Genomic DNA, 16,485 nt, shown 5'->3' on the forward strand with positions numbered 1-16,485 from the left:
TTTAAGAAAACATATTTTTTTAGAGATGACATTACAAGGATACGAAATCCGAATGGGACTGTTAGATGAATGTTATGTTCATACTTCAAATGCGGAATACCGTTGATCGAAAAGCAAAAAAGCATAATATAAATTAAGCTTGCAATACTTTTATAAGAATGCCACGTGAAACGTATTAGAAACACAATCGCAATTTGCAATTTCGTATAGCTCAAATATGTGAGAATAACATAAGTTTAGGGACTTGTCTTGTAAGAGTAGGGTGTATATATGTTATAATCAAACAAATAAAACCTTATGAAGAACATTATTCTAAAAACAAGTAAGAATTGTCGATGCGAAAAAATATAAAGCTCCCAAATGCAAGTTATATTTGCATGAGTTTTCTGTATGTTTTGTTGTGTCTTTGTATTCTAATGATGCTATACTAATGAGATGTGAAACAGATAAACAAGCTGTTTTTGTTTTGTATTTAATCACCTGATTTTAAACCAGAATCGTTTATTATTTACAATTCGTATTCTAGCAGATTTTGATGTTCGAAAGAAAAATGCTATTTTTTTTTCAAGCTTAAAAATATACCTTTATGATACGCCTTTTAGTGCTCTGCGCGAACTTTTACGAGGTTTTCATTCAGCTAAACAGCTGTGATAGTAAAGGTACACCATCTTTGTTTGTTAAAAAAAACTTTTTGTGGCAAATACGTTCCAAGTTAAACGTTAAAATGTCAACTCGAACTAGAAACGCATTTTTTGCGCCTCGCACAAATCCTTTAGCGAATTCTACATGATTGTAATAAGACTCGATTTCAGTTACACATAGAGTATCCAAAAACGTCAATGATGGTCACGTAATCGTATTGGCACGTGCTACCCGTCTCAACATCAAATGCACTGTTATACAATAGCATGTACAAACTATCTTGCCAAAACTTATTGCAAAACATTGTGTTACAGACTAAGGCAAAGCTCATTTAGTGGTTTTGGAACTCACGGCCTCCACAATGCTGTAAATAGCACAACATGGCGTAAAATTTAAACAATTCACTAAAAGTACAAACCAAAACTTATAGCTCGTCTCTCGAAAAGCCATATTAGGAATTTCATGGAACAGAAATACCAATATATGTACTAGAAAATAATCAAATAATTCTGAACGTAAAACACGGTGAAGGCTTTAGAAAAAATTATGGCAAGATATTCTGAATTTAGATGTTTTCACAACTACGGTGTTGCAATGAGCCAACTCAATTGTACAAACCTCGATTTTCCTCGTGCACTCGAGATTGGGGAAATATGGAGTATTTCCGTCGTAAAAAGGAGATGAGATAACGCCAGAGGTTCCTCAAACAGTTGCACCGAACGTTTTGCACGGATCACCTATGATAACCATGTCGCCCGTTTCAGCATCTAAATAAAATACAAACAAACGCATCGCAATGGTAAAACAACCAAATGGTACCTGAACATTTTTTAAAATCAGCTTTATATAGGAATGTTTGCATGAAAGTCACATTATCTTCATACCGGTATATAAAATTTCCAAACCTTGTTGACGTTTAATGCCTGGTAAAAGTGACGGTGTGTTTGCAGTTATAGGCTTAGTTGTGGACGGCAAGTGTCCCATAGTCTGTTTGATCCAGAAAAGGTACTTATGCACCTTGGTGTACACCCCCGGCCGTCCCTGCCTGGCGCAACCGATTCCCCACGAAACGATCCCGTACTGGACATTCGATTCGTAGAGAGTGTTGTGTCTCGCTTCGTGTTTTTAGAAAAGTGTAATGGATTGAATATTCGTGAATATTTTCCCTTGGTTATCGGAGGTTGAATGGTCTCAAGGTTGCAAGACAGCCCTTGTAAACAAAAAATTTAAAATGACTTAAATCACAGTCAAGTCATTCGTAAAATAAGTCCAAGTAAAGTATTTTGGAATAAATAACAAGTCCCAGTCCAAGTCATCGGTTGCCCAAGTCAAATCCTAGTCAGGTAATAATTAGAGAAAGTCAACTTTAAGTTAAGTCCTCTTCATATAATATAAAACGTCATAAAAATGAAACGTTAACTAATAAACTCGTCCGATTATGAGTAATAACTCAAGTAAAATATATTATAAAAGCAACGTATAGCAATAAAATTGCTTGAAATGCAAAAATAAATATAACTAACCCAATTTAAAAAAGCCCAATAAAAAGCTTCATTTGAACCCAAGTCATATGTCCGAAAGACTTAAAAAGACCAAAGATTTAAGTCAAGTCAAGTTTGAAAATAGTAATTTAGTTTAAAAATACTAACTCAAGTCAAGTCATTGACTTAAGTTTTCACAACACTGGTCTGTACATATTATACGACAATTTTGCTACAATTTTGCATATGAATTTAGGATTCGGATAATAAGGTTAAATCATGAATTTAGGAACATGTATTTTTTTCACACAAATCTAGTACCAATTGGTTAATCATGAGTACCCAGGGACTAATAGCAAGTTTATTTGAGATTTAAAAGGTTTTAAACATACTTGACAAGTGTCTTTTCCCCCATGAAGCACACCAGCACAGAACATGTAATCTGTGATGCATCCGAACGAGTCCGGTGTTTTACAAACGTCATCGTATGAACGGATGCAAGAGCTCTCAGCGTATATAGGCAGGTCGGCCTGAAATGCAACAAATATTTCGACGAATTTTCTAAAAAATGTGTTTTCAGGAAATTTTTAACCAGCTTACCTTACGATAAGTCGATTATATATTTTACCATAGTAATGCCTACATCAGGGACGGCGAACCTTTTTATCGCGCGGGTCACAAACACGACCTTAATCCTTACAAAATGCTCAAATGGGTCATTTATTTAATTATTTGCTAATTTGCTGCGAAATTTGCTGCTGCGTCGTTTTAAGTATTATTGCCTGCGTTGGTAATTTTTGTATGGTTTCCAAATTCGGATTACCACAAATTTAAGAAGCTAAAAAGGTTAGTAATGTTGCAGCATTTGTTATGGGATTACAGAATTCAGCAGAAAGCTTTTCAGCATTGTTTATTGGTTTAAACAGGGTTTTTAGAATTTTTTGTCTGCGAACTCTTAATTTCCCAGGATCGCGACCCTTTACGTTTTACAGCGATAAATAAAATGCTTTCAGCTGTCTGCTTTTCTGCACGCATTTGTTGAAGTGCAGTTAATGTAGGCATAATCGTCACCCTAAAACAGTTTTGCACGACCCACAGATTGGCAGCCCTGATTTAAACAGAATAGTGCTATCTAACGAAGAACTGTTATTTTGCATTTATCCTTTTGATGAAAATGATTGATAACATTTCGGTATTTCTAGAGAGGCAAGTGGGTCATTAAAAATCTGTGGTGGGTCACTTAGTGACCCGCGGGACAGTGGTTCGCCATCCCTGGCCTATATGTATGCTGTTTTTTTTACAAAGTGTAGGCCAACTTTAATTTTTTTTTGGACTCCAAAATAAAGATTGTTTCACACCATAGAAGAAAGAAGCATATTTTTTTTAATTACTTCGATTTTTACTGGGATAAAATTGTATAAAAAAATGCAAATTACCTTTCGTAGAATTGTTGGCATGCGTCTAGTAGTGGCGTTGGTGTTTCCCTTAACCTGAAACCTGGTATTTCTGACCGGAAGGGGGCAGTGGAGGGTCGTCCTCTCCCGGAAAGCAAATCGGAAGCACAGTGTCGTTATACTTGATTTTTCTACTAATTTCTGATAACAATAAATCATGTTTCCGGTAAATATTGGTGATATTGTTTATTAAAATATTATTCTAAAATATCTTAAAATACATAACAAAGTAAAAATGACTTGTGTACTATATTGGTTAAGCAAAGTAGGTGTGTGCGATACAAATTCGATTCTATATACGCCGAAAATAGAGATAACTTTAGCGCCCACCTATCAACATTATGTCGTTGTTGTAGGTTGAAGAAATGTAGAAAGGGTGGATAAAAATACGCAAAATAGAAAACATATGCTCGTGTCGTTCGTGCTGATCCTTGTCCGTGTCGCCAATTCGCACTGAAAAATCTTCTTGGCGGTCGCTGTATTAAAATGTTGAGTTTAAACAATATAACAACAGGAAGAGTTTCGAATTCAAGCAAGGGCGGGAAGGTTTTGTCAACAGCAAGGCACTACTGTCAGCTAGTTGAAGAACTTTATAAAAAAAAAGTTTCTTTAACTAGCTAATTACTATACGCGAGCCTTTTGGCCCATTAAGCTACATGATTTAAAAGGTATTTTTGTAAAAGCCATATAATATTGTTCTAGTTGAGGTTGGCAAAAAACTGCACTATCAATGGAGCCAATAAACTCTCAATGTTTTGTTTATAAATAAAACACAATCGAGGATAAACGTAAAAAACATTTTTCAGGCCAAATTGTTATTATAGAGTGAATTATTATAAAGTGGACGGGAACAATCGATTTACAGAAATATCTTGGTAAACAAGTTTAAGCAATCGAAATAACGTCTGGCATTTGTCAAAACGATTGTTACGGATAAATTATTTTGGTTGGCTTTTCATTACAAATAGACTGAAACGTTAGGGAAAGTTGCGTGCTATTCGTAACCGAAATGCAGCTTAAATTTGTCTTCGAGCAAATGTCGTCAACAAAAAACACATCTGGCTTTCTAACAATAGTTTATCGACGCCTGTTTCACCGGTAATCAACTCTTAAAAACTTATTGTCAGATCGTCGAATAACATCTCCATTTAAAAACGTATTTTGTTTAACTACACTGTAAGGAAATCCTATATCGTAGAAAACACAGATCATTGGTGTAATCCAGATAGGACGCATAACTTATTCATTCAAAATGACTTAATAAAACTACTTACTATTGAGGATGGAAGCAATTTGCTGCGGTAAGTATCCATCGTGTGTCAATTATATTTCCGCCACAAACCTGTAATCTGCATTCAAACCGCATAAAAAATAAACATAAAATATAGGCGTTCAGAGTTGTACTTCAATTAAACTAATACAAGTTACAACCAGGGCTGATGATTCGGACTCGGAACTTGGCGGATAAGGTTTGTTTTTCTGGAGTCGGACTCGACTCGAGTAAGACCACGTAAAACTACCCGACTTCCGAGCCCGACGTGCGCTTGCGCCGAATTTGAAACTGAGATGGCCGCCAACTGTTTATTGGAAAAGCGGAAAGGCAGATCTCAGGAGTGCTTTGCCAAATTTTAAGGTGTGTAATCATGTTTTTTGCACACCTGAGGTTCGCAATCTTTCACAATTTAACTATTTTTGAAATTTAATTTAGGTGTGAACACAAATTGTTGTAAAACATATCTAATGTTAGGCTTGCCATACGTCCCGGTTGAGCCGGGACAGTCCCGGTTTTAAGGCCTTGTCCCGGTGTAATTTGAGATTTAACAAAAAAAAATTTAAAAATGTAAAAGTTCTTGAGTTAGCCATTTAGCAATTCTTTCTCAAAACTATAAAAGTAAAACTTTTTACTTTTTATTTTTGGTTGGTAAGGCTGTAAGAAATTTTTTTTAACACAAATTAATTCTTTTTCTAGCGGGTGAGGTTGCTGAGGCTAGGTCTTTTTTTGTGTGGTGAGTAAAAAAATTTAAATGGATATTAGGCCTATCTGGCGGGTGCTGGGAGATAACTTTTTAAAGGAGGTCAGCGAGCGCCGTCGCAAACCGGTCACCGTTAAGCAATTTTTATTTTCAAGGATTTTTTTCACGTATTATTGCTTGCATATTACGCAAGTCTAAACAATTGCTGTTACAACTTAAAGTTTAACGTTTGTTAGTAATTCTGGACCGATAAATGTCGCAGGTTTTCAGCATTACAAATCAAATTGAAGTCATAACACACTGATTGCTTTAATAGAAAAAAGTTTTAATGTTTCCAACTTTAGACTTATATGTTTAAAAACTTCGTGATGTATGTTACCGCGCAAAATTTAGGTAGAGTTCGCAAAATTTCGCATTTAAGGCAGCGGTTTTAATACTAACCAATTGTCAGTTTTAGTCGAGATTTTACTTATGTTGGACGCAATATGACACCAGGATTACGTTGTTGCTGAATATCACGCCATGCGAACAATGGCTGCTATACAACAAGGTTTTACGTTAGTGAGTGGTCTCCTATTGATATATGTCACTGGTTTTCGTTACGTAAAAGATGTTTGACGTTCTTAACCGTTGGGTATTTACTCGTTTCATTTCAAATAAGCACACATTATTTACAATTTTGTTTCAACAAAATGTAAAATTTTAGTTTGCGAAGACTAACAATTAGATGTTTCACAGTCATGCAGATAAATGTGGTAATTTATAACACGCCATTCGATTAAATGCTGCTTTCACATAGGCTAAAGAATGTAACTCCATTTGTGGGGAATCACTTAGTTCCTATTTCAGGCACAATAAGCAAAAAACGGTCAAGGGACGACCAACATATATGCTGTATATAACAATTAACGATTGTAGAAATTAAAATGTTTTATTTAGAAAAAAGTAAAATGTTTATGACGTTACGCACTATTTAGCACTCAGGCCAGGATATTACGCTATCCGTAACATTACTTAATAACATGGTAAATTACCTTTTTAAATCATCGGCAATAACACGCGGCTCAAGCAAATGACGTACAGCATAATATGTAATAGTTCTAAGAGGCCAGCTTGATGGAATCCTACATTTTGTTTAACTTATGCATGAGAATGATTTGGTCCAGGAATACGAATTTGTCATGTACACAGCGCCTTTGCCAACATGTACGTACGGCCTAATATTGTTGCTGCTTTCACGAGGGCCGCATCCTACTTATAGAATGCATTTACCCGACTAATTTTATTCACAATACAGAACATTACTTTCCGTTATAATTTAAATTACTTAGGGTGGAATTCATAAACTCGGATCACGGATCACTCCTGATCCGAGTTTATGAATTCGACCCTTAGACAGCCCACCCTTAAAGGCCCTGAAAAATACCTCCTGACAAAATATAAAACGAACGCAACCCCGTAAAGTTAATTACCTGCATTAAATCTTTTGTATTAGGTCTACATCAAGTTTATTTGCAGTTTTCAATATGCGTCCCGGATTTACGTTTCTAAAAAATGGCAAGCCTATCTAATGTGCAACTGTCACAGAAGGCTGACTGGCCTACCATATGTTTATTAGCTGAAAATCGAACGTGGCCATTCTACCACCGGCATTAATCATTTAACTGTTCTGAATTCTTAAACAACGCAAAGATGCATTTTGTTAGGCTGTGGTTAATCATAGCTGGTGTGTGATGACAAACGTTTATTATCTTAAACTTTTAAATGAATGACGCTTTGTAATGTATTTGTTACTTAGGTGCGCATAACAATGTTTACCACTAACGCATTTCCTTGTACTTGTACATGCTTTACTTACTTTAAATTCCATAATTCAGCTTGCCATGGAAATTCTCCAACTCCCGCAGGCTTGCCTCCGATGATGCGTGACGCATATCCTGCAGGGTAGGGCCAAGCTGGTCGTGTACCACACTTATTTGCTCTCACCACTATAATTAAAACGTATGTTTATGAATATTTTCAGTGTTGTAATGACCTAAGTCAATGACTTGATTTAACTGCACTTAAGTCACTAATTTTAAATAACCTGACCTATTTTTTTCGGAAAAATGATGACTTGACTTAAGCATTTGGACAAATGACTTGACTTGGACCAGTGTTTCTTAACCTTTTTAGCGCTCGTACCTTTCGAGCTTTCGTGAAATTTTTTCGTACCCCCTGTCTACAATAGCCAATAAAAGTAAATAAAGTTGCAATAATTGGAATCAAAATTAATGTATTTAGAACGTATGAGTTTAATGCATGCATTAAATACAGTCTTGTAAGTTCAACAATATTTACCACACACAAACAATCTGTCCACTTACTTATGCCTTTTTATTGTTGCTTTTCGTAAATTACGCATTCTTCACAAATATGCCTAAATAGCGCATAATTTTATACTACGTGTCGTACCCCCTGCTTTGGTGCTCCATACCACCAAGGGGTACATGTACACCTGGTTAAGAACCCCTGACTTAGACTGTAAGACTTCAAAGGGTTTTCAAAAACATGTTTGGCAAAATTTGGTCAGTTTTTCACCCCAAACATTTGCTTACTAAACAGTTTGCTTACCAGAAGTCCCGATTTTTAGGGTTTTGTCCCGGCGTCCCGATTAATTTCTATAATATCCTTCTTTTCAATCATCCAATATATTTCATACCGCACACGGATATAACTTTGCTATGATAGGCCTATTTTGCGAGCTTGGTGAAGAGTGTTGCCTGATGTGCGTTGGTATTTCCTTCTTTTAAATGTGAATGAAATTATTACTTCACTGTAGCGTTAAATTGGTCCACAAGTTTAGTTTATTGCTTGCGCACTAGCTATTAGTATTAGTAGCCTATGCTAGAAGGAGGTGTTGTGCACCTGGCGATAATTCATAATGGTATGATACTACTTGTAAAAAATAAAAGATTCCGATGTAGACATTGTTGCTTTGTACGCCCTATTGTGTGTTTCCATAGTAGGCCTAGTAAGTGAGAGGAGGTATTTTTTTGCAGTGTATAGGCTATTTGTTCAAGATAACCTAGATACAAGCCGCAAGAACAATTGTTCCCAAAAAGTAAAATTAGTAACGGCGAATTGTTACGCGCGAATTATTTGGGCTGACTTCTTACTTTGTCGTAAACAACCGGAATACATTTAGTCCTACTAATTGCATATTAGCGCCAGAATTTGAATGCCAGCAAAAGGCTCGGACATCCCTAAAAAGGACCAAGTTGAAATTATGTCGTTTGCAAACCACCGCAAGTTAAATAACCAGTCCTTCTAAAATATCATAATCGGTACAAAATATGAATCAGACGTATTTCTATTCGATTTAGTGGATAATGTTTATCGACAATCCAATTTGATAGTTTTTCTTCTGTCCAATACCAACACGCTTTAGGCAAATAATTTAAATTCTGTAGAAAACACTCTAGAGCAGTGCTCTTCAACCGGTGTACATGGTACAACCTAGGGTGCACCAAAAAACGTATGGCGTGCACCAGACCAGTACGAAAATGTATAGGCTACAAGGATGCATCACAAACTTTTAAAGAACCATTAATATTTGACATTGAATGCTGTTTTAGGACATGCAATAGTAGGCTACTCGCAAGCAGCCTGCAGTCATAATCGAACTCTCACCGACAGTGTGCAAAATTTATTGACATGATGGATATCAATATGCATAATGATTTTTCATATCGCTTTTCAACTCAGTTTACCTTTTAAGTAAACAGGGTGCATGAATTCGTCACAACCATTTTAAGGGTTCACCAAACCAAAAAAGGTTGAGGAGCGCTGCTCGAGTCTATTAGACAAAATCAACTATTTGGGTTAAGAGATCAAGGGAAGACAGCGCATTTATTACTGGTCATTAAATAACAGTGAGTTAAACTAATTTTTTTTAATTGTTGATCATGTGTTGTTTCGTACTGCATATTCAGATATAGCCTTAAAACGTAGATTACCACACATACCGAAAGACAGCATCCACAAACTCAACGACACAACATAGCTCCACTTATCACATCCATGATTTTGGCCTAAAGTCTAATGTAAAATTGGCTATATAGTCTCTATACAGTAAACGAGAAATTCGTCTATTTGAATTTTATTCAGTATGATAAGCCTGCAAACTTTGGATTGGCGTGAAGGATATAAGCGGAAACGCGGAAATCCTGTTTATCAACGTTAGCAGGCAAAAAAATCAGGTAACTGTACATCACTGTAGGACTGTTATTGCAATTTAAACAGCACACGCGTTTCGAATTAGACATGTTTCTAGAGAAATTTCACCGGAGCAATTTAGTGATAATTTACTACTTTACTCAAAACGTTTCAAATACACATCACACGATTAGACAGACTTTGGCAATTCGAGGCTTATAGTAGATTAATTTGACGATTAAAAGTGATATTTTACGGTTTTATTATATTTTTTTATTTTACTCAAGATACTTCTTCGTGCACCTGGTTTGTCAGCACTTAATTTACCACGCATTCTGGGCCATTTCCATTTTTACAAAATAAACTAAAACTCTTAAGTTCTAAACGTAATTGTAGTTTGGATTAAGTTTAAATTGGAGTTTTAGCAAATTTGTCAATTTGGGGCAAATGGCTAACCCGTATTCTAATTTTTAAAAGCTAAAAAGACGTTGAAACCAAAGTAACATTATTGTATTGATTGGTTTGATAACCACAAAAATGAAGTACAATGACCATTTTAAAGCACATCAAAACATTATTGTAAACTGGCAGTCGTTTATTTATCATTTTCCATCTGGTTTGTGAAGCGACGTTTCTCTCAAAAGAAGTCTGTATCTTCTGGGGCGTCCAGATCCTGGTATCCAACTATTGGTCGCGATGAAAATGGTTCCCTAGAGGTGGTGAAAATAAGAATATCGTTTATGGTAATTAGTAGCTTGCAACAATAAAATACAGACACCATGGTGCGACACGTACCCGGACCTAGCATCTCTTCCCTTTGGTGGGTAGGTCCGTCCTGCCCCGTTACCGTAGGGGTTCGGCGGACGCTGAAACTGGGGCGTTGAAAACCCACCTCGACCTAAAAATACGAAAGGCAATAATAAACGTTCAGCACAAACAAATACAGGGTAGTGTTAAGTTCTAAACATTTTGGCAATATCGTAGGCATCTGTCGGACGACACTCTAACAATGACACCACATCGTTATAATAGAATTATTTATAGGCCATTATCCAAATCTTGAGATCAAATAAAAATTACTAACCCAAAACAGGTATCACGTTCACATAGTGTGTAAAATTGCAGTATTAATTTTCAATTTTTATAGATGTGTTTTGAATGGTGCACCCTGATCCGAATCCAAGTTATATAAGAAAAAAAAAATCTGGAGTGATTTGTATACTTAAAAGTCCCCATAATTAAAAGAAATCACTATTTCCCAAACAACAAGTAACTGTGATAAAAGCATCTTACCATGGTCACCCCTATAAGGTGGGGTACCATGAGGGGGTCCAAAACCTCTGCCAGGTGGGGGTCCACCGAAGCCTGGTGGGTGAGGTGGACCCGGTGGAGGCTTAGGGGGTGCACTCCCTTCTAACGGTCCAGGTCGCCTTGGGTCCATCAGGTAATTGTTAAAGAAAAGAACGTCTTTCTTCACTGATTCGACCTTGTCGCTGTGCTTGTTGAAAATGTGCTTTCGAATGTAGTCGGGACCCTGACGGAAATATCGATATAAAACTATACAAAACAATACACCTTTGCACAGCCTGATAACAAGAGCAAACGAATATGGATAATTTACCAATCGATTATTATTTGTTACCTTAAACTTTTTGCCGCTTAGCGGACACAGCCACTTGTCTTTGCCAAGTTCTTGGGTGTTGGCTTTGACAAACTTTTCCACTTCTGCATCAACATCCTTGGGACCTTTAAAAGGTACACACGTTTGTTACACAAGGTTACATGCAGTAACTGGCGATGTCTGCTGTATCTTTACATTATTCAATACATAATATCATGTTTTAGAAAAAGAAACGGGGCCCGATTTTGTACATAATATTTTATTGATAAGGAATTAAAGATATATAATTTTAAGTTGCTGTTTGCCTTCGTCGTGCGCAATTATGCAGATGAAAGCAGTTTATTAAATTGTTTAACAAAACTTTAGATAAAAGGTTAGCCACATAAAATTAGGCACATCAAATATATTCGCATATGCTCGAAATGCTGGCATTTATAGTTACGGCAGAAAAATGTTTTTACAGAGTAAAAGTGGACAAAAATATAGTTCTTGGTGTGCGGTAAATTTCATGGAGTGATTTTTTTTTGCAAAATTAACATAAAAATTCAGTAAAACTAGCTAAGCGCTTGGGGCAATAGACTATTTGAAGCCATATAGAAGCCGGTTTGATAGTAGACAAACCATTTTAGTTATAAAAACTGCTAAAGCGTTGTGGCGTCGAGTAACTATTTCGAAAGATTACCTAATTTCTTCGCTTCCTCGTCGGTAAGCTTCTCTTTAAAGTTGAGAATGTGCACGAGTTTGTCGTTGAATCGTTTTTGGAACTCGTTGATGTCGGATTTGGTGAGCATATTGGGGGGAACAGGGCCTCGGGCGTGCACTATCCCGCATCTGCAAACACGTTTCACATTTTTTGAATAACATTTTTTACAAGGGTTATCATAACGTTTGCTTTCCAAAGCAGAGAAACACGATAAGAAAAAGTTTTTTTTGCAAAGTGAAATCCAAAAATATTTTTATAGTACTACGTTTGATTGTACTATTTACCTTTTTCTCTATAATTTTGAGTTGTTTGAATATTTTTAATGTTCTTTGGCTATGATTTGGACACTCGCTTTGTCTCAAAAAGTGGTTACTGGTACTGAACGACAACAAAACAGTTATATGACATGCGCACCTGTTGGGCATTTCGTCTTCACAAGGATACTCGCTTGCATTGTAATAATCGACAGAGTGGACGATACGCAGGTAGTACAGAAGCCTGTCCAAAATCTGCCTCAAAACATAAAAACGAATACTTCATTCAAAAATGTTAAAATACATGTACGCTAAAAAGTCAAACTTTGACAAAGTATGATGTAAATCGTCGCTAAATAAAAAAAATGTCCAAAATTGTCCCTGTTTTTTTACGATTTTTGTTCAAATGAAATTGTTGCGCGTTTTTTGCAATAGTGTCGTATTTCTAGCTTCTTAAGTTGTCGAGATATGAATTTTTAAAGGTGTTAGTAGAAGCAATTGTCTTTTAAAAAATTCCTCAAAAGTGTTGTTTTTCTTAAAATCATAAATGTGGAATTACGACGGTTTTTGTTATTTGCGACAAAATATATTTTTAAAACTGAACACTCGTCACATTGATGGATGGCATCATTGATTTTGACTAACCCGTATCAGCTTCGGGTCTCTGCCGATCTTCACGACGGTCGCTTCTCCCGGCTCCTCTCCCTCCTCTTTCTCTTCTCGCTCTCCAATCAGCTCCTCCTCCTCGGCGCTCGTCTCATCCACCAAATACTCGGAGATATTCTTCAGCCAGGGGTTCTCTCCTTTTTCGACCACCACGGACGGGGGGTTGCTTTCGGCCGATTCGCTCTCGCCATCTTTGGCTGCCGGCGTTGACACCTTAACAAAAATATATACGGAAGTATTATTATCAAACAAAATAATGTATGGGCAGCTCGACTCGATGACTGAAAGGCCCTTTCGCTCTCCTTGTGTTATTCTTTATGTTATTTTCTTTTTTAACGTTTTGCAAAGATGCACAAAAATAAATTGAATATAAATTTGAATTTGTCTAACTATGTTTAAGGAGCTGGCACCTTAACAAAAATAAATACGAAATTATTGTTGAATCAAACAAAACAAAGTTTCAAAACATGTTTCAAAACATGTTTAAAGGGCTGGTACCTGAATAAAAATATATACGGGAATATTATTAAATCAAACAAAACAATTTGTCTAAACTTGTTTAATGGGACACATAAATATCAATCTCTTGATTATTATTTTACATTTTATTGTCTGCGGGAGATTCGTTACAACCTAAAGTGTTTCAGCAATACCAATCTCAATCTCGAGAGATTATCGAGCACCCGGAACCCTAATTTTTCTTCCTTACCAGCAACCAAGCGTCAGCCCTTACCTCTTTATCCCATATCTTCCACTTCTCGTCGAGGTGCATTATGAGTCGCGCGATGTTGCGCAGATCGTTTCGTGCGCAGGTCGGGTGCTGGGCGATGCCGGAAATGGGCCGGACGCGCCTGGCCAGGTCGCGGTTCACCACAGGGTTCAACTCGAGATCGCGCAGCTAAGATTTAGGTTTTGTCATAAGTAACGGTTTTCAAACACGCAAACTTATCTATAGAAGCAACTTACAAAAATGCATGAAACAAATAATAAAAAACGCCATAAAAGAGTTTAAAAAATCTTACGAAAGCATTTTTATAAAAATCTAGCTTTGTATTTGTATATCCTTAATGTGTTATCGGTAAACCTTGTTCTTTTTGAAGCAGAAATAGGTTACAACTAACCCGCAGATTGTTAAGATTCCAGCAGATGTCTTTAATGTTGACACTTCGGTCAAAAGTCACCCAGCAACGACGAAAGAAACGACTGGTGAAAAAAACATAACATTATACTCGCCTAATACATCGATATACATTCAACCTTAACTTATAGATTTTAAACTTCATGCGAAATTATACCCTCTATGTGTATACATGCCAAAAAAGAAACCTACTTTCTGTCTTCGAGAGGATGAGAAAACGCCACCCGAATAAAACCAGGAAATCGTTTACACAGGTTCACGATTTCTTGCTTGGTGACGGAGGGTGGAAGATTCCTCATGAATATTGAATGTGCCCTGTGCAACGCACGAGGCTTCACTTCTTCTGGGGCAACCTAAAATGAAAATAACGGACTTACAGCAAAACCAACACTTTGATATTACAGGGGAAACATTTACTATACCACAAAATTACCACATGTAACTGAAGCCAAAAAAGAACAAAAATGTTTTTAAACAAATAAATACGTTGTCAATCGATAAACATAGAATAATTTGAGGTGCAATATTAGGTTACATCATTTACATGATAATAATATTTTAATTGTTTGCTAAATTACCTCGCCGTCCTCTGCTTTAACCCCTTCAATCGGTTTTCCTTCATCTGTGACACAATACACTGCTTAGTGAGGAAACTCTAATTATTTGGCAGTTTAATTTTCAATAAACGCTGTTTAAAATATTTTGGTTTCCAGCCAACTGTAGAACCTTAAGGAAGTTACCCCCTAGGTCTAAACCCTTTAACACAACTTACCAGCAGTTGCATCCGTGGATACTTCCTTCTTCTCTTCTTCAGTTTTAGGGGTTGCATCTAAAAAGGTTTAAAAAAGATTAGTAGTGGACAAGTTGCAAAGACAACAAAGTATTACTCCTAGTTAGTTTGCATTTATAGTTGTTAACTTTTCCCCCGAAATAAAAGGCTTTGTATAATTTTACCAATCAATAATATCTGAGACTTCCTATGTTGGCCAACCTTTAGGAATATATGAAAACTGAGGTTTTTGCACATGAACAACTCTCATTCAGCCCTCCAAACCAATATTTTACACACTCCAGTATGGGCGATAGTTTAGGCATAGGCATTTTTGAATAAAAGTTAAATTTACCCCCAGTTGCAGTGTCTTGCTGTGCATTGTCAGAATCACTATCACTGGAAGCATCCTCCTCATCGTCATACCCCATGTGTCCACGATCCCGCTTCTTCTTGCCTTTTTTGCTTCCAGGTTGATCCTAAAGTATAAATATAAAAATTTGTCAAATCGTAGAGAAATGGTCTATTTATGTATCAGGAGATTAAATCCTACTACTGCCTACATTTTCAGCATAAGATTGCTTAGACATCAATAGACAGGCTTATTTAATTTTGCCCCCCACTACATAGGTTCAGTGCATTAATATTATTCCTATTACTATAGTTTCCAATAAGTGAGACATTTTTATGCTTTCTCCATCTTGTATGTTTTCCCTTTTAGTTTGGCCATTTTATCACCCCCTGTAAAACGTTTTCAACATCCAATAAAAAAAGTTTAAAAAGTTTTTTTTAAATCTATCCTTTAAATTGGCGGTATTTTAAATGTATATCTCCAAATTGAACAGATAGACGTAAAGATATTTTTTTGTTTTACTATTTATTGTTCGATCCGATAACCATGACTAAACACAGGTCATTTGTCATAAAATAAACAATAAAAATGTCTTTTGAAACAATGCTATCTGTCTTGATAGTAATTGATGTATTATTTTGATGGGTAGCCCGATTAAATCACCTTAAGGTCCTTTAACTCCTGTTTCAATAAGTCGTGCATATCACAGCAAACTACATGTTTATAAAAAAAATATCGCCTTGTCTTTGCAAGTAAATGACAACAATAACTTTACATAAAAGCAATTTTTCTTTCGCCTTTTTTGCCAAATATCAGTCATTTTCTCAAGTAAAGAGAATAATATTTCGCCTATAGTGGTGCATACTATTATCGTACACCATAGCATCGTTTAAAACAATCTGCCTAGAATTTTAACGTTTTGCCAGTTTTAGTATGATTCAAAACGCTTGGTGTACATCTAAATCCAAATATGGGGCCATTGAAGTTACTGAAACATAAAAGGACAGCGCAAGAACAAAAAGGTTGAAAGCTACTAATATATTTAAATCATACTGGTTAATTATCCTTTTTTACAGTGTATACCTGATCACCAGTTGCATCTTCAGGTTTCTGATCCACAAGTTGTTTATAAAGTTCAGCTTGCTTTTTTAACTCATGCTGTTCAGCAGTCAAAACATCCGGCTGCTTAGAAGAGAAAGATATTTAAAAAAACAAATCTTTCTGTCTTCACAAAG

The 16,485-nt window shown here is 36.1% G+C and overlaps 1 protein-coding gene across 1 annotated transcript in view; it reads right to left on the reverse strand.

Annotated features, from left to right (window-relative positions):
- Positions 1 to 10,240: 10,240 nt before the first annotated feature.
- Positions 10,241 to 16,485, reverse strand: part of LOC146160539 (serrate RNA effector molecule homolog) — a 10,544-nt gene continuing 4,299 nt past the window's right edge. The window contains exons 13-26 of the mRNA XM_083384960.1: positions 16,334 to 16,432; positions 15,254 to 15,377; positions 14,902 to 14,958; positions 14,708 to 14,751; positions 14,322 to 14,482; positions 14,113 to 14,194; positions 13,725 to 13,889; positions 12,971 to 13,204; positions 12,486 to 12,580; positions 12,051 to 12,199; positions 11,390 to 11,493; positions 11,041 to 11,281; positions 10,543 to 10,645; positions 10,241 to 10,457 (exon numbers count right to left, since the gene is read on the reverse strand). Of these exons, the coding sequence (XP_083241086.1) occupies positions 10,385 to 10,457; positions 10,543 to 10,645; positions 11,041 to 11,281; positions 11,390 to 11,493; positions 12,051 to 12,199; positions 12,486 to 12,580; positions 12,971 to 13,204; positions 13,725 to 13,889; positions 14,113 to 14,194; positions 14,322 to 14,482; positions 14,708 to 14,751; positions 14,902 to 14,958; positions 15,254 to 15,377; positions 16,334 to 16,432 (1,731 nt within the window). The 3' untranslated portion in view covers positions 10,241 to 10,384. The remainder of the gene's footprint in view (positions 10,458 to 10,542; positions 10,646 to 11,040; positions 11,282 to 11,389; positions 11,494 to 12,050; positions 12,200 to 12,485; positions 12,581 to 12,970; positions 13,205 to 13,724; positions 13,890 to 14,112; positions 14,195 to 14,321; positions 14,483 to 14,707; positions 14,752 to 14,901; positions 14,959 to 15,253; positions 15,378 to 16,333; positions 16,433 to 16,485) is intronic.

The sequence above is a fragment of the Ascidiella aspersa genome, chromosome 3 (genome assembly GCF_963924565.1).
Source record: "Ascidiella aspersa chromosome 3, kaAscAspe10.2, whole genome shotgun sequence".
Lineage (NCBI taxonomy): Eukaryota > Metazoa > Chordata > Ascidiacea > Phlebobranchia > Ascidiidae > Ascidiella > Ascidiella aspersa.